Genomic DNA, 23,478 nt, shown 5'->3' on the forward strand with positions numbered 1-23,478 from the left:
AAAAAGTAATGCATGTTTCATCTTTACCATCACCAGAAATATGGAGTCACAGTTCAAAATCAACAAAACTGAACACAAACGTTAACACAAATTTAAATATATTTTTTTGAAACCGTTTTTGTTTATTGGCCACCATTTAACTTTTCCACATCAAATTGGATATGATGGAATGCTTTGTTAAGTTTTCCCCACCCCTGTACAGCTGTCAAATCCCATCACCCTGCTCTACTCAACCCTCCCCTACCTGCCAAACACAACAGGAGAATACCACAAACACACAGTACAATCACAACAGTCATTCAAGTTATCACACATATTCACACAAGGCAAGCTTTACATCACACACACAGCATACCACACTCACTCTCTCTCTCTCTCTCTCACACTCTCACACACACACACACACACACCTCTGCGGGGAGTAGGGCATTGGGTAAAGCCAAAGGGGTGCAGGAGGTACAGTATGGGTGAGGGGCGGGCTGTTCAACTGTTCCCTCCCCTCTTCTGACATAATGGACACGTCTCTCAGACCGACGTGTCGCACAACACCCACCCTAACGAAAACACACTTTCCTTTTTAAAGTAACAATCTCTGCCTAATTTAGTAACCACAATGAATCTCTGACTGGCATGAATGCAGTGCAACCCATCAGAACTGTTCCAGGCTCCTAAAAAAACATCCCAGGTCTGAGAGCATGTCCAAAGGGCCAACTCTGCCCCAGCAAGGCCAACTGGCTACAGCTGGGCACACTGGTATATCGCTAAAAAAATATGACAAATCCTAAATTAAAAAAGAAAAGCTTTATAGTGAAAATAATATAATTAAATAAAATAAGACTCCCCCCCACCCCCCAAAAAAGTCAACCCTTTCTTCTTTTAGAAAATAGTCAGTAGCCATGCTGAAATGAGGAGAATGAACTGAGAGAAAAGCTGGATTTTGGAAATAGAATGAAGACAGTGAAAACAAAGTAAGACCCTGCCCACAAAAAAAAGAAGAAAAAAAAGGTCTCAGCTACAGATGCACAATATTGCTTTTGGGGGGCGTCCCTTTTGTTACACTGGACATGCTCAGTGAATTGTGTTTTACTGAAAGCGTTACAAAATAATATATCTTTAAGATGGCCCCTTGTCCCCTGAGAGATCAGTCCTTACAAAACCATCGTGCAAAACTCTGGGGGATAAGAACACTGGCAGCCCCCCCTTACCTACAAATACAGGTTCCCCCGCTAAATGAGCTCATACCCATACTGAACAATGGCAGGGTGTTTTTGCGGGGAGGGGAGCAGATTCAATAGGAAATTGCAGTAAACAAAACAAAAAAGAAAATTGAAAACTGGATATCTCAATGCCATTTTACATTTGGTTTGAAATATACAAGGCAAACAGTTGATATGGAGGTTGGTAGAGAAGGCATTGAGGTCTCCCATAGAGGTGGTGCGCTGTTCCACTGAGTTCCCCCAGGTGGGACGAGACAAGTCTGGCCAGAAGTTACGAGGTTGGAGAGGTGGCTGGCCCGGAAAGCCCTGCCACACCACTGATGGACTGACTGACTGGACTGGTGGGCTAGCAGGCAGGCCGGCTGACTGACTGAGAGCCAGTTAAAGGGGGAAGTATTAATGTTCACAGGACAGGGAATGTCCCACAGGAAGTGAAGGGGGTGATGGCGCTCAGTTGGAGGTGTTGGGGCAGGACTCGTCTCTCCTCTCTCTTCTGCCAACTCTTATAATTCGTCGTGGTCCTCACCATCACCATCGGAGTCCTCGACCTCGTCCTGGTCCTCATCCTCAATACCCTGGAGGGCAGAGAGGAGAGGAACATTAATACATACAGTAAAGAGAGTTATATGAAATAAACGTTGAAATCTGTCAGAGCTTGTTAGGTGCAGCATAAACCAGACCTGACAGTTGCATGTGAGACGAACAATTCATACATTCAATGTAAAAAACTACTGTCACCAGTCTCCTAGGAGTCTCTAGATCAGAGGTTCTCAAACATTTCGGCTCATGATACCCTCAAAATGCCTATGACCAACTGAGTTCCAACTTCCATGATTGGAATTTTGAAACCCTCATTAGTGTTTTGCTTGTACCTGTGTTTCTTCTGCGTTTTTTACACAAAATGCCCCCCGCGAAAAGGGTCTATTATTTCATGAACCCCAGTTTGAGAACCACTGCTAGATGACTGGAGAAGCTAGATGAAGCTTCAATGTTGGTTGCATTACAAGTGCAAGGTGCATTCCCAAATATTTTCATGGAGGGACCTACTGGGATATCATGTATTCATTTTATATTATGATTATTATGACAATGTTGGTACCGGTAGTTATTTTTTTAAAGAGACTTTAAACCTGACTTGCCTACCAAGATCTCTGTATATATACAGTACTGGCAATCATCAGGAGGGTATGACACGAACTTAAAGGCCCTAGTCTGAGCAAATAAAATCGTTCGTCACTCAGAACATGTAATCAATACCGCATCATAACCAGGAGGACCATATAGTATGACATCTTCGTTTTGCAAGGCCATTGCCTCATGTCTGCTGAGGATGGGCGGGGCAAAGAGACTCATGTCTGCTGAGAGGATGGGCGGGGCAAAGAGATGCGTCAGTCAGACACAGGAAGGAGCGAGTGTTGACTGCAGCGCTGCACGTGCCAGCTTGATCTGCAGGCTCGGGTCTCCGGGGAGCGCCCGGCAAAACGCCAACGACAGCTGCAACAGGCATTAGTGGACGGCAGTCGGCTGTTCTGCAATTAGACTTCTGAGAAGGGGGTGTGGCGGCGGTGGTGTTAGCGTGGAGTAGAGCATGTTAGCAGAGAGAGAGAGGGCCCAGGCTGCTTTAAGTAAGATCGCCACTGGGCATTGGATGCAGCCAGGCAGCAACGGTCTTGGCACACAGCAAGGTGTCACACCCCCTGCATCTTTAACCCCCTGAGCACCAGGATACACTGATGTTTTCCTCAGAGGTCATTCCCTGTTTTATAACCCTAATCCACCCTCAAACAAAAGGTGCATTTGTTTGCATTGGAATTTTCACCAAAATAGATGCCATGTTTTGGCACGTAATCTCTACTTACATTGGTAAACTGCATTTTCATGATATGGTTGTGCGCAGGGTGGGAATTACACGGAGGAGGCCATGGCCTCCATTGCCCCTCCCTCTGGCCGTGATGCCCTGAGATCCCTAAGGTCACCTTGGCAGTGCCCTGCTACCAGCCTGTTACTGTCAGTTGCTTTAAAAGCATCTGATCTCAGTTTAATGTAACCTGCCCTATGCAAAGGATGTGTAGTTGGCTCATTTTAACACACATTTCAGAAAAATCGGTCTTCATGATGACAATAGATCGGCCTTTGTGCCCTGGCATGCGGCCTTGTGCACTAAAAAAAGATGCGACGCTGAAGGCCAAATGGCCTCATCCCTAAAACGACTAAATTCCCACCCTGGTTGTGCGATTCTGAGGGCAAATCCAATTCACGTACCCACCACGTTTAAATCGAGCAACAAAAAGCTCATTTTGCACTTTGAACAGGTTTAAGAAAGGCACTATTCTGGCACACTTTCTGGAGAAGAGGTTTTATTCTATCGCCAAGCTTTGCTGAGAAGTGGGTTTTGTTTGTCATGGCCACCCAGAAAGTGGGTCATTTGCAAGGTTAGAACCTAAAACCCTCACGGGAGTCGGCCCCATGCGTCTATTTTGGGTAGCTTTCAGGACAAATATCCTTCCAAGGGTTTCATTCAGAGAATGTGCGTGCGTATGTGTCACTATGTAGACTCAAACCCAAATCTGGTTTCTCAACTCTCATGGACAGTTTTATCGAAAGACTTAACACCAAAGGAGATTTCAAATATACAAGATGCAAACATTAATTGCCTTGGTGGACATTTTAGAGTACCAAAGGTGATGTTCGATATACATACATTTTCTGGTTCAACACTAAAGCAGTACTAAATACAATTGTCATGTCTAAGTTAATTTTTTTCTGTTTCCCTGAGAAGCTTGAAAGGGACAGACTAGAAGTGTATTTCTTTATAAATGAAGGCTTGCAATTGTAGTGCTTCCTGTAAGGTGTGTAACTGTGTAATAGCTTACATCCATGTCCACATCTTCGTCATCGTCGTCCCCTGCTGGTGCACCGCCATCCTTGCCACCGCTCTCCAGGAACTTGGTGAAGCCTTCCAGTGTTCTCTCCCCATTGTAGTCAATCACCTGTGGATCAGATGTCATTTCGAATAAATGTACAAGTTTGAGCTTTATTCGAAACGAAATTCACGTCTGTCCGACACACAAAGGCATATTGTTGCGAAGAGCGTTCCTTGATGAAAGAGTAGATTCAACACCAAATGTGTGTCCATCAACAGCCATGTGTCCCTTGAGTAAAACACTGTAGCCCATCTTGCTCAGTCAGTCTGGCCATTATATCTTCAGCAAAATGCCCACAATGCAAGTGTAAACCCATGTGTTTCAATGGAAACTCCACAAAATGCTGTTTAGTCTTTGATCCCTAAATGTGCAGTTTTTAAAAGGCGCCCATAACCTGTGTGAAGCCAACAAATTGTCCAGAGGTGATCTAGCATTGAAATAGCAAGCAGCCCAACTGCCCTTCAGATCAGCCAAATGACCATTTTCCAAGGTATACCTGCAACTCAACTCCTTTAACCTTAGTCACTTAATACGGCCGTAACAATCTGCCACGAAGTACCTCATGGCCGCCACTGCAGCTGTATCCTTTCTTGGCCACCTCCTGGCATGCTTCACTGACATAGGGGTCATGGGCTAAACCGCAGACTTAATAAGGGGCGTCCCCAGTACATACCACCCATTTAAGTCTGCTGAACTCTACCACCGTGACCTCCGTCTCGTCAGTCTATAAAGCTTAAGGCTGGCATGTGAACGCCTGGTAAACAAGAACGTGACGGGGTGAGGCGGGTGCATGGCGAGCGGAGTCTCAAGTGAGTGAAGTCATCAAGCAAGAATCTATATAGAACCAAGGGAGGGTCGAATACCAACAATAACGGTGGAGTAACTCGCTAGGCCAGCAGGCTCGGGTTTCGGCACGTGGTTGGCGCTGCTAAATCAAGAGGCCTTAATGATATTGGGGCACCGCGTATGGAAATTATTTTAACAGATCAAAATAAGCACCCAGATCATCATAACTCACAAGCATAATGCCACGAAATGAAGAAAGGAAAGCTGATATTAAGGGTGGTGGAGAGACAGATGGATGGATGGTTGGATAGATGGGCAGTCAGCACAGGTGGATATGTTTACAGAAAAGGCCAAGATCCTTTATGAGGTGATACGATGTGTCAAGAAATGGAATCATAAAGGAAGGCATGCTGATATGTTTAGGAAACGGTTGCTTCCCTTTTTGGGAAAATTTGTCATTGTGAAAATATGCTTTCTTGTCCTGAAGGTTAGAAAGACAGAGATACCAGTGTTGGGAATGGTGGGCCAATACTATTAATAGGGCATCACCTTGTGCTCTGCTCCTGCAGGGAAGTACTTGAGTGTGGGGAAACTGTGGACTTTAACTGCATCAATCTCATTGGCTGTGGAGTCCATCATAGCCAAGACGATATCAGCGCTGTCCTTGTACTTCTCTCCCAGCTTGTCCCAGATGGGGGCCAGCTGCTTGCAGTGTCCACACCAAGGTGCATCTGGAATGGCACAAAAAAAGCAAGAGTGGGCAAGTGTTTCATATTTAACTGACAAAATGCATCATGCATTTGGCTTTAGAAATAGGCTGATTACTGATCTGTGATGTATTTAGCAGCACTCTGAAAGACCTTTGGCTAATTCTCTCAAACATATCAAATGGTTGCCACTAGCTTAACAACAGGCTAAATGTAAATACATTAAGCATTTATTAATCATTTTGCTCCCATTGTCATTTGTTTCCAGACACAATCTGTCACAATCTTCAATTTAGGGAGACATGGACAATTCTTGCAACTTCCATATTGCTTTGATATCAAACTATAACGACATTCAGGAAAACCACCCAACTCTGTTCCCATTGAGATTGTAAGACCTTCAGCCACCATATCATTTTTAGAATCAATGTCTCACAAAAATAACTGGATTCTGTGAAATTATGTCAAATGATATTTTCCCAGAAAACAATTTAAAATGTTTGTGAATATATTAGGGGATTTTTCTAGCTAGTAACTTAACACATTCACTGCCAGCCTTTTTTTTTTTTTACTGTAGGTAGGTTCTGCCAGAGGGTTTTTTTGAGGATTCTGGCTCATTTTACAAGAGCCGAGGATTATTTTCTGCTTTGATTTGTGAACACAAAGTTCACAAAAGTACTAATAGAATGTGTGCTTTCTCTGTCTAAAAGAGTTAGTTTGTAGAGTTAGTAGTTATGTAGATATTAGCCGTTGAGTACAGCATGGTTTCATCGTCTGAGACTGAAAGCTGAGATAATCGCAGTTTTGTGAAATTCAATCAAACAGGCAGAACAGTCACTTTAACCATTTATTTTTGGCATCAGTGAGAGATCAGACATCTAAACAATATAGTTCTGAACGCCCTCTCCTTCAAACTCCTCCCTCCGTGGGCGTGTCTGATGGCTTTCAGCAGCGTTTGTGACAAGCGAGTGTTCTGCTGCTGCGAGTTTGAGCAGCCTCCCTCCCTGGCAGCGAGTGTGGATAGGGCTCACTCGTGTCTTGGGTTTGAGAGCTTTGATGAAGCTTTGTGCGATTCTAGGCTTTATGCTGCGTGTTTCAAAGTGTGTTTTCCACCCAGTCTATTTTTGGAATCCCCCACCGCCAGCTCCCAGCGCGATAATGCGCGAAAGTGAAAGCGTTTTCGCCAATCCATTTTACAGTAGAGAATGGTTTCCTCGCGCGTTCCCCTACAGTTTTGGCTCTGCTTTTGCTAGTGTGGAGAGCACTGTCGCCACTTAGTGGGTCCGTGGAATGGGTTGTACATGTTCGCCGGCTCCAATATTTTTATAGGAGACGTGGGGGGCATTGATCCACGTAGCACCGTCAAAAAAAATATATATATTTTTTTTGACGTCTCAACTCGTCATTGGCAGTGAACGGTTGGATTGTGTTTGACGAGTCAACTCGCCATTGGCAGTGAACGTGTTAAGCACTCCAGCAAGCCTACAAAAACAATGACGCATCAAAATTATTCCACTGGATGCGGAAATGCCATGTCGGCAGACGGCAGCTACATTTGTTTATTCATGGAGGCGATTTATTGTGCTGCTTTAACACAGTTATTTTTTACTCTGATGCCCATAAGACACAAACACAGAAATAGAAAATAATGTAGTGTGCATGTGTTCTATACAGTTTATAGCATAACTCCTACAACAGAAAGCAGTATGAATAGTATATTAGTTTTCCAGCAGCCCATTAAATTAAGCTCTGGTTGATAGTGTGTGGATGTTAGGTTTCAGACAGGTGTTCCCATCCCCACACTCCCAGAGCTGGAAGCAGGCGAACACGCTCAGAGCACGGCACGTGCAGCTTCATACCCGTGCTCCCCTTTGATTGGAGGAAAGTCCCCCCTAACCATTCAGGGAATACAGGCCTACTCCGTTGTGCATGACTGATCAGGAGCTGTATTAGCCATGGAAAATTCCTCCAAACATAGTGCAAATTTGGATGTGGATCAACGTAAATCTCCTCCAACAACTATATTTAACTCGATATATCTTAAACGTGAAGAGTCCAATGACAAATTCATTCATCGAGCCCTAGCATAAACTCTTAGGTATGTGGAGAAGGCTTAGCACGGGCAACGGATGGGTACGATTCGAGTTTCAGACACTGGAGCTAGAAGTTTCCAACACATGAGGGGCAATTAAGCTAGAGTGCCAGCTGCCGAATAGTTTGCCCCGTTTACTATCTCAGCTTAAACGATTTAGCATCATGATGTTGTTGTTGTTGTTTTTTATATGATTCAACGGTCAAAGTCTGCTGGCTCCCTGGTCTTAAGGATGACAATGTTTGCTGTCGATATTAAAGAGATAGGAAGAGGATCTTACAAAACTCAACGAAGACGTTCTTATTGGCATCAAAGACGACCTCCTCGAAGTTCTTGCCGACCAGGACTTTGACAGGGGTTTTGTCCCAGTCTTCAGGGATGTCCTGGCTCATGAGGTGGGGCTGTGAGAGAAGAGATATTTAGTGTTAAACTCATGGTACTGGTTCTTCAATGTCAACATTCTGACATAGCATTCTCAAGTCTATAACTCAAAGGATAGAGCATGACTTTAACCAGATTACGGGTTTGATCCCCCATTGTGGCCACTAGGCTTGGGCGGTATCTATTTTTTCATACTGTACCTTCCTGACTTCATACCCCGGTATACGGTATTGGTTTCATTAGCGGGATATGCAATAAAAAAGGTTGCAACTTCTATGTTTCAGAAAACTATTTTGCATGCACAATGTTCACAATTGTCCTCAAATTATGAGAATGGCAATTAAACGTTATGGGCAGGCCTGTATTTAAAGTGGTCTTAAACAATATAGTGTTGCTTGAAACACTCCTATTAAAAAGGTTAAAAAAAAGGAGTAGCCTATGGCGTATACAAGGGATCAGCCGAACAGCATTTTGGTAAACAAAACGCGTCACTGGGTGGAACCAGCAATGGGACCCTATGGAGCATGAGCTTGAGTGTCTGACTCTAGCCGGCTAACCCGGTTTACATTTTAAAAACTGCGACAGTTCACACAACTTTAACACAACATGCATATATTATACATCAAACTCTTGAGCTAATTCTGCTCTCACTCAGAATGTCAAAATATAAGCGATGTGATGTATAGTTTTTGAGATATTAACGTTTGTTTGGCAGTGTATTGGCACAACTCATACTAGTTAACTACCGCGAGGTTCCGCATTTCTTGGTGGGTGTGACGTCACGCTTTTCGTTCCTATGGAAAATAACAATAAATAGACCTAAAATATATATATATATTTAGGCTAAAGCTGAATTTATGGTAGGGCGCTTGAACACTTTTGATAAGTGTCTCTCGACAGAAATAAAATAGTCGCACAGCGTTTTTTAATGTATACTTCAGCGACAGCTTTCAGTTGTCTCCACGGTAACAGGGACCCTCCCCCCTCCTCCCAGCAGTAGCGTCTCTCCTCTCCGTTTAACGGCTGTTAGATATTTTCGGCTTCTTCTTGAGTTCAATGAGTTCAAATCACTATCAAAACATCTTGCCCGACTCCTAAATGCAAAAAATTGCCACGGACCCTCGTATCTTTATCTACCCGCATCTCTTTTGACAGACAACGTCTCGCTCTATTGTCAAAGAATCTCTCCGCTCCTCCAGACCTCCACTCCTCCCACATGTCCGCTCTGTTTTTCCCGGTGGAGGAGGCTGCTCGCCCAGGCAGGCTGGCTGTCAGGACACCGCTACACTGACGGAACTCTCGCTCTAGCCAATCACAGTGCGCGACAAAATATGACGACGTCGGTATCAAAGGTGTCGAGAGACGAAGCATAAATTGGGCTTAAGAGTCCAGCCGCCATCTTTCTCTCAGCTTTCAGCTCAGCTGCGCCTGCGCACAGTGCTGCCTCTGCCTGTTCCACCAATAGACTGCCCTCTACTGACAGGTGCTGTGCACTACAACGTCACCTCAATGCAGCATCTCATTCTCCATCATTCAATTTAATAGAAAGAGGAGCGTCTGTATTTTTGACGGTATTGAACGGTATTTGAAAATCATACCGTCGGGATTTCCAAATACCCGGGTATACCTTAATACCGCCCAAGCCTAGTGGCCACCCAGACATAATAAAATGCATGCCCCCAGCGGTTTGGGTAAAAGTGTCCCACATGTGCTATGTCACACTTATTATCTCAACATTAGTCACTCACAAAGTCATAGAAAGAGTTGCGCTGCCATACGTACTCGCCCCGCTCGTTCTCACCTTGAGTTTACCCTCAGTGAAGAGAGTGCAGAATTTGGTGATGCCCTCGGCCGTAATGTCTTCGCTCTGGGGCTTGTACTTGGTCATCTCGTCCTCCAGGGTGATGAGGCGGATGGCGGGGCACTCCTCCTTCTTCAGGCCAAAGAACTCCAGGATGCGCTGGTTGTCGTCCACATCGCTGTCGATGAAAATGAACAGGATCTGGACAGGGGAGATGTTGGTGAGGTGGTTAGTATTCGACTTTATCTGAACCAGAACTCAAAATATCTCTTCTGAGCAAAGCCATAGGATTTAAGATGTGTGTGGAATGCAAACTGAATGAATGCATGAGTCACACTTCGTTGGTATACTATACTAAAAGCCATACTAAAAAGCTCAGTCAACTGCAACTCTGTTGCGTTCAGACAGTCCACCCACCTGACCCTTGAATCCCTCTGCGGCTTTCTTGAATTGGTCCATTTTGTCCTGGAAGTCTGACGAAGCTTTGGGCAGAAACATGAGGATGTGGGACTTGATCTCTCCACCAAAGATTTTAGGGGCAGTCTGCAAAAAAACAAAACAAAACAGAACAATACATATGACAGTAGAACAAGGAACAGGGTATTGCCTGCAACAGGAGTTGTCACATCACCCCGGTACTCAAGTCACTTCACTGGTTACCTGTTGCCTATAGATTCCAGTTCAAAATCATCACCCTCACCTACAAAGCACTACTGTACACTCTCAGGCACCTGTTTACATCTCGGACCTACTTCACCCCCTTACTTCTGCTCGTTCCCTCAGATCCAATGATCTAAACCTGCTTCAGGTTCCTCGGACACGCCTCAAGACCCGTGGCGACCGAGCCTTTGAGGCCATGGCCCCTAAACTGTGGAACAGCCTGCCTCCGCCCCTTAGATCGGCTGGTTCTGTGGAGTCCTTTAAACGCCTTCTAAAGACTCACCTGTTTAGAGAGGCTTTCAAAGATTGTTGATTGTTGATTGTTGATGTTTTATTTAAAGATGTATCTTTAACAACGTGGTCCATTTGTATTGTGTAGGATATTTTGCAGTTTTGTTTACTGTCCTGAACACTAGTTCAGTGACCTCTATTTTTATTCTCGATTCTAATTTGTATTCTCTGTATTTTCTTTTGCTTTGTAAAGCACTTTGTGATTTCGGTCTGTGAAAGGTGCTCTATAAATAAAGTTATTATTATTATTATTATTATTTTCTCCCTTGAGAAGACAGCACAAAGCTGCAGGAAGTCATGCGAGTTAATAAATGTGCATGGCCTCAACCATTACCTGCTCAGTGAACTCAATGACAAGAGGCAGCTGGTTGGCCTTGATGAAAGCCTGGAGGTTTTCTTTGGTCAGCTCTCCATCAAAGGTATTGCGGCCCTCGTCAAACTGTGGAGAGAAAAAAAGAAAAACATGGAAACTTTTAGGTGCGACAAAATTCAAATATTACCCATCCAGCTGGTGTCCTGTCTAGTGTGCCTGTTTTTGTTGTAGAATGTTTGCCTTTATTAGATAGGACAGTAGGTACACAGGAAATGTAGAGAGAGAGAGGGGGGATGACATGAACCCCCCTGAACATCAAACTTAACATAGATTTACCAAACAAACCATGTAAAATCCCTTGGTAACCCCCCAGCTGAAGAAAGAGCGAGTAGGCCAAACACGTTTTATTGGGTGTTAAGAATAGCAAGGATAAACATTGTGCCAGGCAGCTTTTCCTGGCACACAAAGGGAAAAGGTGGATTGCTGGGGGAGGGGGGGAATACTGACCAGTGAAAAAGGTGGATGGGTGGGGGAGGAGGGGAATACTGACCAGTGACCAAGGCAATGAAAGTCAAGCCCTAATCCCAATTGTAATACTGTAAACAAGTCAAAGAACTAGGGATCGGCATTTTAAGTAATTTCAATATTCGAGTACTCTCATTAACTGGTGAACGAGTACTCGAGTACTTGTTTATTAACACAATTAATAATAATAGCGTCTTTTAATGATGTATGTATGTTTTTCCCCTTTCTTTTCCTGTGTCTGAGCCTGTTTGTCTTGTTTGCATATTATTGTTCTATCAATAAAAAATAAAAATAAAATAAAAATAATAATAATAGCGTCTTTTTTAAATATGTCCGAGGGGAAACAAGCAATATTTGGGTATGTTAAACTATCGTAGGCTGTAGGCCTGTGAGAATATCTGTTTATTACTATGGTAATGATAGAGCAGGGGTAATCTGCTGTGTAGGGGCTGTTCACACATAGGCCTGCATTATGGAGAAGCATGTGCCAGTCTTATTAGCATCGGGGATTTACCCCTGCGTCGTTAAAATGCGAGTAGTCAAATAGTAGAAACGTTACTCAAATAGTAATGTTATGAACGAGTATTCGAGACTCGAGTACCCGAGTACTCCTGCCCATCCCTACAAAGAACCCCAGCTGTTTATGAAAAACAAGCCCGTGTTTTGGGAGGCTTTGCTTAACTGTGGGCACGGAGCCGACATGTCAGCGGTGTTTGTGCCAGGATAAGGTTACGAACCCGGATCACGAGCCACACAATGGTGGCAGCAGGAGGGGGGGGGAGGCGGGGCAGGGCATTTGTCCAGGTGCCATGATGAAGGAAACTCATCTATAACTCATTAGCGAAGGAGGGACTGAGCATGGGAACAGGTTAAGAAGTTTAAAATGTTGTCAGTTCTTGCTGAATCACCATTTTGTTCTGTGAAACACCTTAAGAGTTGAGGAACCATCATATCGAAACTGGTTTTATTTTCTATTGGGAACTGATATTGGGAAGCATTTATGGGGTTAATTTCCTCAAACCCTTCACATTAATAATTTGCTTACCACTTATGGGTGGACACTGGACACACTCTGGAGTGGACCTTCACCTATTTCAGCCGAATCCACATGCTGATTGAGATATGGTTTTGTCGGTAAGAAACCCTAAATGATCTCTGACCCACTCTGCAAGAGATGGTGCTGTCAATATCCAGGGTAAAGACAAGCATCACCTCTGTCACATCAATCACAGGCCTTGGGTAAATTTAGCAATGAGGCGCAGGAAGAGTGAAAAGACTGCTGAGTCTAGCTGAGAAAAAACACCAAGGCATTCAGCTGCCATTCATCCATCCACTGCCCACAAGTACTGAGGGCTGTTTAAAGGACGCATCATCACCGTCCATACACAGTTGTTAACCATACAGGTATTAGCTTCAAATATAGAAGTGATCTATAAGTCAAGCATTAGGCCCAAAAGCTGGCACGAGTCAACAGCATTCATGGACATCACTGCACACAAGTCCAAAGGACCTAGATTAGCAACGGGGAGCGGTATACTCAACTGCTGTAAAATATGAGGTCGACAGCATCATGTTACCTGGCTGAGAGTGGGGTGCACATGATATATCACTGGGCTGTCTTCAGCAGCCTGCCTTTATATGCCCAGATTCACGGCACGTGAGAGGGGGCTTCGCTCATGATCAAAAAGGGATTCGTAAAACCATAAATAATCTATTTATATACTTTAGGATAACAATGAGAGTCAGTGAGAAGAACCATCTTGTTTTTGAAAAACGTGTGTCACAAGAGATATGATTAACACCACAGCAAATCCATAGGTCTCAATATAGATTTAGATTTGTAATTTAGTGCATGTCCGTTATATGTGCTTGTGTGTCACACACAGTATGTTGAAAAGGAATACAGTAGAAGTTAAACCAAGAATTTAAAGTCACCTTCTTGAAGAGCACAACGCTATCCTTGGACACCTCGAACTTGGAGAAGATGGCATCGTCAGAAGCCGTGGCGAAAGGAATCTCATCTATAGATTCAGCTGCTTTCTCGAAGGCCTTGGCACCCACAGACTCAGGATCCTACAACAGAGATGTGGAGACTTATTCACCATGAAGCAGCAGTAATTACACTATGTCACTTGAGATGCTCTGAGGCAGAGTGAGAAATTAGCGGGGGCTCAGGGGAAAACGCCTGTAAAAAATCTAAAGTTGTCCTTGGAATGACAGGGGCTTTCAAATGCCCCCGTTAAATAACTTCCTGTATTTACTTTTATGGCTGTACGATTTTGCCTAAAAATAAAATCTCTTGATTTTTTTTTACCTGAAAATTCGATTTTCTATTTTTTTAATACTATTATACTTCTCTAACCATTTGTTGCCCTGCAGAGCTAAAAAAAATCTTCTCATAAGTGACAATTTATGTTATTACTCTGAAGGCAGAACAACCCAACTTCCTGTTTTAGCTTTGCACTGCTATGCCTAACTTCCTGGCTGTTGCTTGCTAACCTGCAGTCACTTGACACTGGTGGATTTGATCGCGGTGACTCGTGCCTGTAGTGTGTGTGTTCCACAGTAAAGCCTATGTTGCATCAAGTCGTTAGCCATTTTCCGCCGGAGACTAAAAACCCACCTTTTCGGGCTACACCTGGGCCCCTCCGAAAATTGATTTGTTGTATTCTATGCTCCTGTTTCTGGTTTATTGTTGTATTTTTCTGTGCCATGCTGTAATATGTTGTAAGTCGCTTTGGATAAAGGCGTCTGCTAAATGCAATAAAGTAAAGTAAAGTCTGCCTCCGTGACATAATTATATTAGCAGTGTCTAGAGCTAAGCGACCACCCGCGCTCGGAGTTATATCTATCACAACAGGTACGCGGGGAACTGCAGTAGGAGGGAATTCAGACAGACCGGGTGAGTCAGGCTGACATTGGTAACGTTACAGCCAGAGGCTGTAAGCTACTCGGTGGCCTCACGTGTTGTTTTGTTGTTGTGTCCTAAAGGCAACATTTCACTGTTCGGTGGTAACGTCTGTGTTCGTGTGTGTCGTGGCTCTTATCTTGTGCAACCCGCAGTGCAGCATGCTGCTCACACTCCGTGTGCTTTTTTTGAAGGTGTTGAAATAAGTTTGTTGCGCTGCTGTCTTTAGTATAGTAACCACTGGCCACGGCCTTCAGAGAGACTACAGCGGGGAGAAGAGACGAGCGAGTAAGCAGCACGCATACATGAGAGAGAGCCGCCGTACTGTAATTACCATAGCTAAAGTGAAAATCGATTTGACGATTTTCATTTTTTTAACATCGTCCTAACTAAATAATTTGATTACGATTCAAAATCGATTTATCGTGCAGCCCTAGTTACTTTGTATTCACAAAGCACAACTTGAAAATGGCCAGCTAGGCATCCTTACCTGCACAACCCCTGCCCCCTCCTCCCACTCATTTACCTCAGTGACAGGCAGCGCAAGCTAGCTGGCCAGCTAGTTCACTCGCTAATGGGGTTTTTTCTCCCCAGTTTTTTTTTAGCGGGGAGTTCGTATCTGGAGGAAACCCCAGGGGAGCAAGGGGAGAACATGCAAACTCCACACAGAAAGGCCCTTTTTTGACGACGCCACCTGGACCGTACGCACTCAGGACATGGAAATGGGGACACACCCTCAGCGTCCCAGGTGGGAATCGAACCCAGGACCTTTTTGCTGTGAGGCAACAGCACTACCACTGGGCCAACGTGCCGCTCGCTAATGTTAAGAACATGGAGTGTTTTTAATATGCAAACTACCCGCTGAGTCACGTCTAGAAACAGATCTCCGTTGACAGGCGACCAAAATACACGGTCCATGTCCTTGAATAAAATTACAGCTTTCTCTGGGTTTGAACATTGTTGGAAACAATTGGGATAATGTAAGAAGATTAATAAATAGCAGTGGCCTACTAATTTTTATATATTGCTGAAGTGTTACATATTGTAGCTTAAATGGAAGCCTATTGGAAAACTTTGAGAGGTCAGTGTCCCACCTTAAAGAAGCCGATAACTGCCACCTCGCTGTCAGCTATGAGAGACTCTGCCTGGGTGACCTCTGCCAGGGTGGCCACGGCCGGTCCTGTGCGCTTCTTCAGCCAGCTGATGATGTCCTCTGCCTGTCTGCCAGCTGCAAGAAAACAAAGATAGTAGCTTAAGTACCAGTGCAGCTACAGGCAGCACTTAATGTGTGAGAAATTGTCTTGTTCCAAGGTTAAACCTTAATGATTTCAATCACACATGAACCAAGTGATCAGTGATCAGGCTCAGTACATATTATAGCAGGAGGATATACTTTCTGAAGTGTTTGAACCACTGACCTAAACAATATGGACAAAGCTATCGCATTGATTTTGGGCTACCATTTGGAGTTGATTCGTTGGCCGTCGCCATCTTGACTTTTCCTCAGCAGAGTGGGAGGGAATGGGTTGAGTGCTTGCGCAGCTCGCTTGAGATGGGGCTTTCCCAGAGCCGCAGCTCCGCCTGCTATTGGTCTGTGATTGGCAAGCTGCGCAGTCACTGGACAGGTGACCTGTCAATCACCCCCTTTTCTATGGTCTATTTTACTCCAAACGGGCGAGTTATATGAAAAATAACCCTATTCATAGCTTTCAAGGGGCGTTACGTGCTGCCGGGAACGCCCACCTGGCGGTCAAAAAAAAACTTGTTCATTCCGTTGCCTGCGAGTCGACTCACGCTGTTTGTTCAGCCAAAGTGCCGCATAGCCTACCTGTTGTGCTATCGGTTGCACTAAACCGACGAGGAGACACGCCTGGCTTGTGTTTTACAGAATCCCGTCGGAGAAAGAAAGGAGAAGGTTGTGGATTTGTGCGACGTGGTTCAGTCGCTGGGGGCAACATTTTTTTGCTTTTTTTTCTACCATCAAAGTACACACGTCTTTGCTCTTTGCGGCCAACATTTCATCAAAGGTAAGCTCAAGTAACGTTAACGGGGTATTAATCATTATTGTAACGTTACTTGAGCTTACCTTTGATGAAATGTTGGCCGCAAAGAGCAAAGACGTGTGTACTTTGATGGTAGAAAAAAAAGCAATTTTTTTCCCCCTGCCCAGCGACTGAACCACGTCGCACAAATCCACAACCTCCTCCTTTCTTTCTCCGACGGGATTCTGTAAAACACAAGCCAGGCGTGTCTCCTCGTCGGTTTAGTGCAACCGATAGCACAACAGGTAGGCTATGCGGCACTTTGGCTGAACAAACAGCGTGAGTCGACTCGCAGGCAACGGAATCAACAAGTTTTTTTTTTGACCGCCAGGTGGGCGTTCCCGGCAGCACGTAACGCCCCTTGAAAGCTATGAATACAGTTGTTATGAAAAGGTGAAATTAATTAGCTATAAAGACCAAAACCGCGTTAAGGCCCAGGCTGTAAAGATGCTTAATTACTGTTACAAAGTGGGGCATTTAACAGGAACGACAGGACTTCTGAGCCCTGCCTCAAGTGGCCATTCGAGGAATTACAACTTAAACAAAGACATCTTCCTGGGAACGGGGCAGAGCTTGCCGACTGGTTTGAACATGGCTCAAGTCACGTAATCCTGACTCAGTCGGATGGAGCAAACCACAACTCAAACAGTGGAACACATGTTTAAGTGCACTGCACTGCCTTTACTGTGGTCAACTTAAATATGTATACACACCCTTCATAAATCTACTGGTGTGAAAGGCACATTTTGAAAGCTATGTACACAGCAAAAATGGAGATCAAGAATAGGCCCACAAACAGATACTGTAGCACTTACCACTTAATGTATTTTTGCTCAATAGGTTTTAGATTTTAGACTTTTGATGACAATGTGTCTATGTGGAACTTTTTGCTCATTTGTCAATTTTGGACTCAGAGTTGAAAATCCTAGCACCATGCTGTGGTATTCTTTAAATCAGGGGTGCCCAATAAGTAGATAATGATCTACCGGTAGATCTCAGGCCATCAATAAGTAGCTCGTCAAAGAAATCCAAAATGTATTATTTTTATTTTTTATGCATAAAGTAAATCCCACTCATGTATAGCTAACTCAGTATCTAAAGTATTGAATGAACATTATAACATCATTAAATAATGCTAAATAAATACCGGTAATATAATATGCTAAATATGTACTGGGTGGGGGGAGACAAGGGGGGGGGGGTAGCTTGCGACTAGTTTTATTTTTTTGTAAGTAGCTCTCATCCTAAAAAGGTTTGGGTACCCCTGCTTTAAATCATTACATATAGAAGAAAAACTTTTACCCAATAAGTAAGATAGTTACTATTAAATTGGACTTATGATCGACTTGCATGTTATAGATTGGGCCAATCTATAACCAATCCAGACACTAAAGACGAGACCAGGCATACATTTGTCAAAGTGATTGTGCCTGTGGTCTTGTACGTGCGCAGCGCCAGCGAGTGGGATAATAAGTGTAGTGAGCTGGAAGCTGGATGGGAGTCAGGCCCACAAAACCCTTCCCAAAACTCCCTCCTCCCTCCACACATAGGCCAGCAGAGAGGAGGGAACGTGAGGAACTGCACATCTCACAGCTAGGCTGGGCTGAGCGAGAGCATGGGAAGAACGTGCGGGAAGGGGGGGGCTCCGCCCACATTCCGTCACAACCATGTGGAGTATAAGTGTTAAGCTCATTGGCTGACTTCCTCATTATGCTGCTATGCAAGTCATATTACAAGGATAAAGGAAGTGATTAGGGTCTGGCTATGGCGGCCTTCAGAAAACAATCATCTGATTATCTGCATCATCTATGTGCCCTGTGTTAGATAATAGCTCAATTGAATAGATATTATCGATCCAAGATTAGATTACATCAGTTCATTGTGAAAAAGTCTCCCATTCACTAAAGTCTGCTTAAGATTAGGCTTGCCACGGTGTGGACATTTTCCCACCGGTTATTAAAAACTCGTGACAAGTTACACAGGCGTTACCGGTGACAGCGTACAGTTGACAAGAGGAGATATTCGTTGGCTCAATACCTGTTTTTTGCCTTCTGTTTGTGTCTGTTTCTCCCTTTTTCCCACCGTGAAGGAAACACGAGTTCTTCAGCTGTCCCGACAGTGCAGATTTTTCATTTAACTGCTCTCAGCCGAATGCAGCCATCGAGGTAGACACGGAGCGTGGATATTATATATTTGGTCATTTATTCAGATGGGCTCATCACATTGTAGCGGACTTCTCCCTGTTTATCCTGCTCTGAACAAGCTACTCATCTAGGTGAGCTGTGTGTGTATCTGTCACTGCTGCTACTTCATGAGTTGAATTCACTTGAACACTTGTACTCGCATTGGGGTGAAAAAAAAAAAAAAAAAATGATGTTAGTTTCTTCTTCACATTTTTACAACACAAGCTCTCAGCTCCGCGGCTCACCGTCTGTGGCTGCTGCCAGCAGCCTGCTGGGTGTTTGCCACACGCTGGTGTGGAGTAGCCTGGTAAACCAGCCGGTCACGTGAACTCACATTTCATTTTGTTCTACTAGACGTCTAAACATATTTTCTGCCGAGAAACTCTGCTGTTGTATACTCCTGTACTTATTTATTAATTGTTGTTATTGAGTCTATTTCTGCAATAACTGCACTTTATGGCTGTTTAACTTTAAACTCGATGAACGTTGACATTACAGCTCGAGGCGGACAGCCACGGAGGCAGCCATTACTGTTTTGCTGGTTATGATGTCAACCCACGAGGCCCTGCAGCTCGCATACGCAGCTCGGACGCTGCGCAGCCTCTGGCCCATGGAGCTTGCTTTTTCGCAGCATAGACATTGTGACATCATCAGTGGGACAAAAATTTAAACAAACAAACAAACAGACAAAGCCCACTTGTTCCCTTTTATATGATGATGATGATGACTCAGCATCTCCCGACTAGCATCTATGTGCGCTCGATGCCTAGGCTCGATTGTAGCTCAGCCTCATCACTGATTACATCACTGATGACATCACATCATTAGCTAATTAGCCTAATTAGAAAATCAGGCTCCGTCAGGTCACCCGCACGGGTGCCCTTTACAAATCCTGAAGGTTTCAGCTTGATTGCACGTAAAACGGCATAGCTGTGGCTGAACACAGAACTTGAAACAAACAGACAAACAAAGTCCACACTCAATTGTATACTGTACTAGGTATCTCGCCCGCTCAATTCCTAGGCTCGCCCACCCTGCAGCTCGGCCTCGCCTGCCCCTTTGGCATACGCAAGACAGACTGAACATTATAATATTGAAATTGTAATTTAGAAGTGACCTGTTGACATAAAACTTGAGTGTGTGTGTAAAGAAAAACAATGAAGTACACAAACAGATGATCATATCCGGTAAAAACATGAATGTAACTTTTAAGATGGTTAAGCAATGCAAATCTGCACTGATGAAAAACACTCAAGCACACCTGAATACTCTTTGGGTGACTCCTTCTCTCCTCCCTTGAAGAACTTGATGGTGGGGTATCCCCGGACGCCATACTCCTGGGCCAGCTCAGTCTCCTCTGTGGCGTCAACCTTACCCAGGCGGATCTCTGAACCCTCGGCCTTCAGCATGCCAGCAGCCTTGGCATACTCTGGGACCAGGGCCTTGCAGTGACCACACCATGGAGCATCTGTAGGTGAGGACACAAACATTTAGCATGATAGATATAGAGGTTTGCTTCATTGTTGCTTGGTAAACCTGATCAAGGGAGTTGATAATATTGTTACAAAACAAATCAAATACACAAAACACACAAAAACAGTGCTATGACCAAGACATGGCCCTGTTCAAACAAAGCAAAGCAAAATACATGTTGAGTTCCAGTTAGCTTTGAGTGAGGTTATAGTGGCATTTTTACAGGACTAGTTTGACTGGCAAATTTAAAGAAACTCATTAATTAATGCACAACCTAGTGATCAGAGCAGGTTGCTTCATAAAAGGCCATAATTAATCTCCTGTGGCTTTGGGGGAGGGGGCACAGATGATAGATGCATGCAATGACTGAAAAACGTCTAACTTAAAAGCCATGGTTCCCAGTTGTATGTCCAAAGTCTAAACAGCCATTTCATACAGCTTATCACCTAAGCAATTAGTCTCCAAATAGTCTCCTGTCATAGCAACACGTCAATATTTTACAGACAACAAAACTTCCCCATTCCAATCAAACGTACAGATCAACTTGCAAAGTACACGTCGTCATCCTAGCTCCGCATCCAACCCCCCACCAAGGTCCCGCCCAGCTGAGAAACACCATACGTGGGCCAAACAAGGAATACATACAACCCTCCCCTCTTGAGCTCATTGGATAAGCTTCCCCATGGCCAGCTCTGGTTGGTCCACATAGCTCTGAATAGGTCAATAGTTTAACCAAAGTATCTCGGGATAGGCCTGCAGGCTACAAAGTGGTCCTTCAAAAGATAGTGTTGTTATCACACGACACACGTGAAACACTAATATTGGGGAAATTACTTGTTTTAAGATTAGAACTGCCTAAACACTATAGATGGCACATCCCAACAAGTTAATATTTGGAAGACCAAGTTACACAAATACTGACACCAGACAAGTGAACACCAGGAAACCACAACGAGTAATCGAAACTGAAGTAACACTATCTCCTGATAAAGGCACACGTCATGCAAATCTATGCGTGTTCATTGACTTCATTCAGACAAATTCATAACGTTAAATATGGTATGACTGCGTGATCTTGACAGCTTCCATGATATTGCACACACACTGGCCAATGTTTCACAATGCAAGATCATCTGTTACAATCAAATCGTGGATTTACGGAACGAGGACATGATCGAGCAACAACGTGTAACTTAACGCTAATGCAACAGGAGCTAGCTGTGAAACAAGGCGGTGAGGATGGCTGCTTACGTTATCGTTATTGTACACATCATAAGTTTGGGAATGGCTGCTAATTTTAGTCGTGATACAGTGTGGTTCAAATCGCAGTACTAGCACAGGCCGCTAGCTAACGGTCGGCATTTAACTAACTTCAGTGGTATGGTACACCGGTAGCATTGTTGTATTCCAGCAAGCTAACGTTAGCTCACACTATTACAGCTACTGCTGCTAGCAAAGGCAGTCAGCTAGCGTTAACGTTAGCCGTGTTGGCAGCAGAAACAGAATAGCTTGTACCAACAGCAGCAACTTGTCAGCCAAAGTGTCAAAGTTTTAGCTAACGCTAACACTAACGTTACGCTGATTTAGCCAGCTACTGGTCAGCCGGGACAGCCTGCAGCAACCGGCCTCCCACGTACCAAGCTAGCTAAATGATTAGAGATTTTGATTCTATACTTACAGAATTCAACGAGGATGTTGGGGTGAGCTTTCAGTGCCTCCTCGAAGTTGCTTTTCTTCAGCACCAGGACATCTTCTTCCTCAGCGACCTCAGCCCTGCTGTTGGCCACAGCCAATGTACAGAGTAGGAACAACTTCAACATAGTTAGCGTTACGGTCGAGTTATGCTTTCTGACAGAAAAGGGAGTCGTAGACACGGCTGTCTCTAAGCTTTAGCTGAAAAATGACGCCAAAGTTTTGTTCCAATTCCTTGTTTCGGTGAGGAGAGTGGCTGGTATTTGTGTCTAACGCTACTAACGTGGCATTGCGCGCAGAAACCGGAGGGGTCAGCCCTAGTGCGCATGCGCATTTATCAGGCCGAAAGCTGTTCGTGTTGAAATGTGACTGGACCGCAGCGCGCGCCACCTGGAAGTGAATCCGCCAAGCTCCTGTTTACTGCTGGCGTCAACCACTGCATCAACTCATCATGCAGATGTGAGTGAGCATTATGAAAACCTCGATAGACGTGACGTGTAACAGCTTATCTAGCTTTTTATGCGCGGAATGGGGTTTACCCATATCTTTTGTGACTGACATAATTGTTATAAAATACAATCTCATGAAACTGATGGACTTTGTGGGAGGGAGGGAGGGGCCATGAATAAGGCTACATGATTTTATTTTATTTTCATAATTAATTATGCACCATCTGAAAAAATGTGACACCCACAGAATGCTTGGGACTGGAGGTATATGCAACTCAATTATTCAATCCCTGACCTACAAATAGTAATGTTCTCTAGACTAAGAGGATATTATTGTGCTTTCAAAATACTGAACAATAAATAGGAGGTCGCTTTTTTCCTCAAAAAGAAAAAAGGAAATACAGCCTGTCCCACAATCGGTTTGCCTGGAGTTGATAGAAACAGCAGTGTTGGGGAGGACCAGAGGAGTGTCAGTGTGCAGAACAGGCCAAAGTCTGAGTTCAAACTAGGTCACTTGATCTTTTCTCAACACCTTTGTTCTCCAGCCAAGCATATGGCAGACAACAATGACAGACTCACCTTACATTGGGAAAAGAACAAGTCAAATCAACTGTAAACTATTTCCCCTCTTGTCATTACCTTGGGGTCCTATATGCTGTCTCTCTTGTAATTTGGATTACAAAGTGTCTTGTCATCTTGATTGTGTTTGTTGCTGTGTCTGTGGCTTTTACATGCAGGAAATGGATCCTGGAGCTACTTATGTCGATACCAAGAGAGGAGTTCAAATACACACAAGTAAGATTGGAGATGACACTGACTGACGGCCGGGGTCTAAAGACTTTACGGGAAAAGGAAGCCAAGAGAAGCAGTTTGGCAGGTAGGTACAGTCAGTGCTCAGGCACAGAGAGAGAGATATGGCAGGTGAAATAAGGGCAGGCTCAGGGAGGGCTCAGAATAGAATGCAACAAGAGGAGGCAAAGGGAATTGGAAATGTGGTTCAGATAAATCCGAAGAAGGAAGCCGAAACAACAAGG

General features: G+C 44.2%; 1 protein-coding gene across 1 annotated transcript; it reads right to left on the reverse strand.

Moving 5' to 3' along the window:
* Positions 1 to 117: 117 nt before the first annotated feature.
* On the reverse strand, positions 118 to 22,295 carry p4hb (prolyl 4-hydroxylase, beta polypeptide). Its single transcript, XM_083655492.1, has 11 exons — positions 21,982 to 22,295; positions 20,092 to 20,298; positions 15,700 to 15,833; positions 13,633 to 13,770; positions 11,194 to 11,298; positions 10,326 to 10,451; positions 9,909 to 10,109; positions 8,007 to 8,127; positions 5,477 to 5,658; positions 4,091 to 4,207; positions 118 to 1,792 (listed from the first exon to the last, which is right to left on the reverse strand). The coding sequence occupies exons 1-11, from the start codon at positions 22,121 to 22,123 to the stop codon at positions 1,721 to 1,723; spliced, it is 1,545 nt and encodes a 514-aa protein (XP_083511618.1). The 5' UTR covers positions 22,124 to 22,295; the 3' UTR covers positions 118 to 1,720.
* Between the last annotated feature and the right edge of the window lie 1,183 nt (positions 22,296 to 23,478).

Source organism: Poromitra crassiceps, assembly GCF_964638095.1.
Source record: "Poromitra crassiceps genome assembly, chromosome: 19".
NCBI lineage: Eukaryota > Metazoa > Chordata > Actinopteri > Beryciformes > Melamphaidae > Poromitra > Poromitra crassiceps.

Coding starts and splice junctions, on each gene's coding strand:
- p4hb (XM_083655492.1), bottom strand. CDS start 22,123: ATGTTGAAGTTGTTCCTACTCTGTACATTGGCTGTGGCCAACAGCAGG. Junction 5,659..8,006: donor GAACGTCTTCGTTGAGTTTT/GTAAGATCCTCT, acceptor GTGCCATTCCAG/ATGCACCTTGGTGTGGACAC. Junction 4,208..5,476: donor CTGCAGGAGCAGAGCACAAG/GTGATGCCCTAT, acceptor TCTGATCCACAG/GTGATTGACTACAATGGGGA.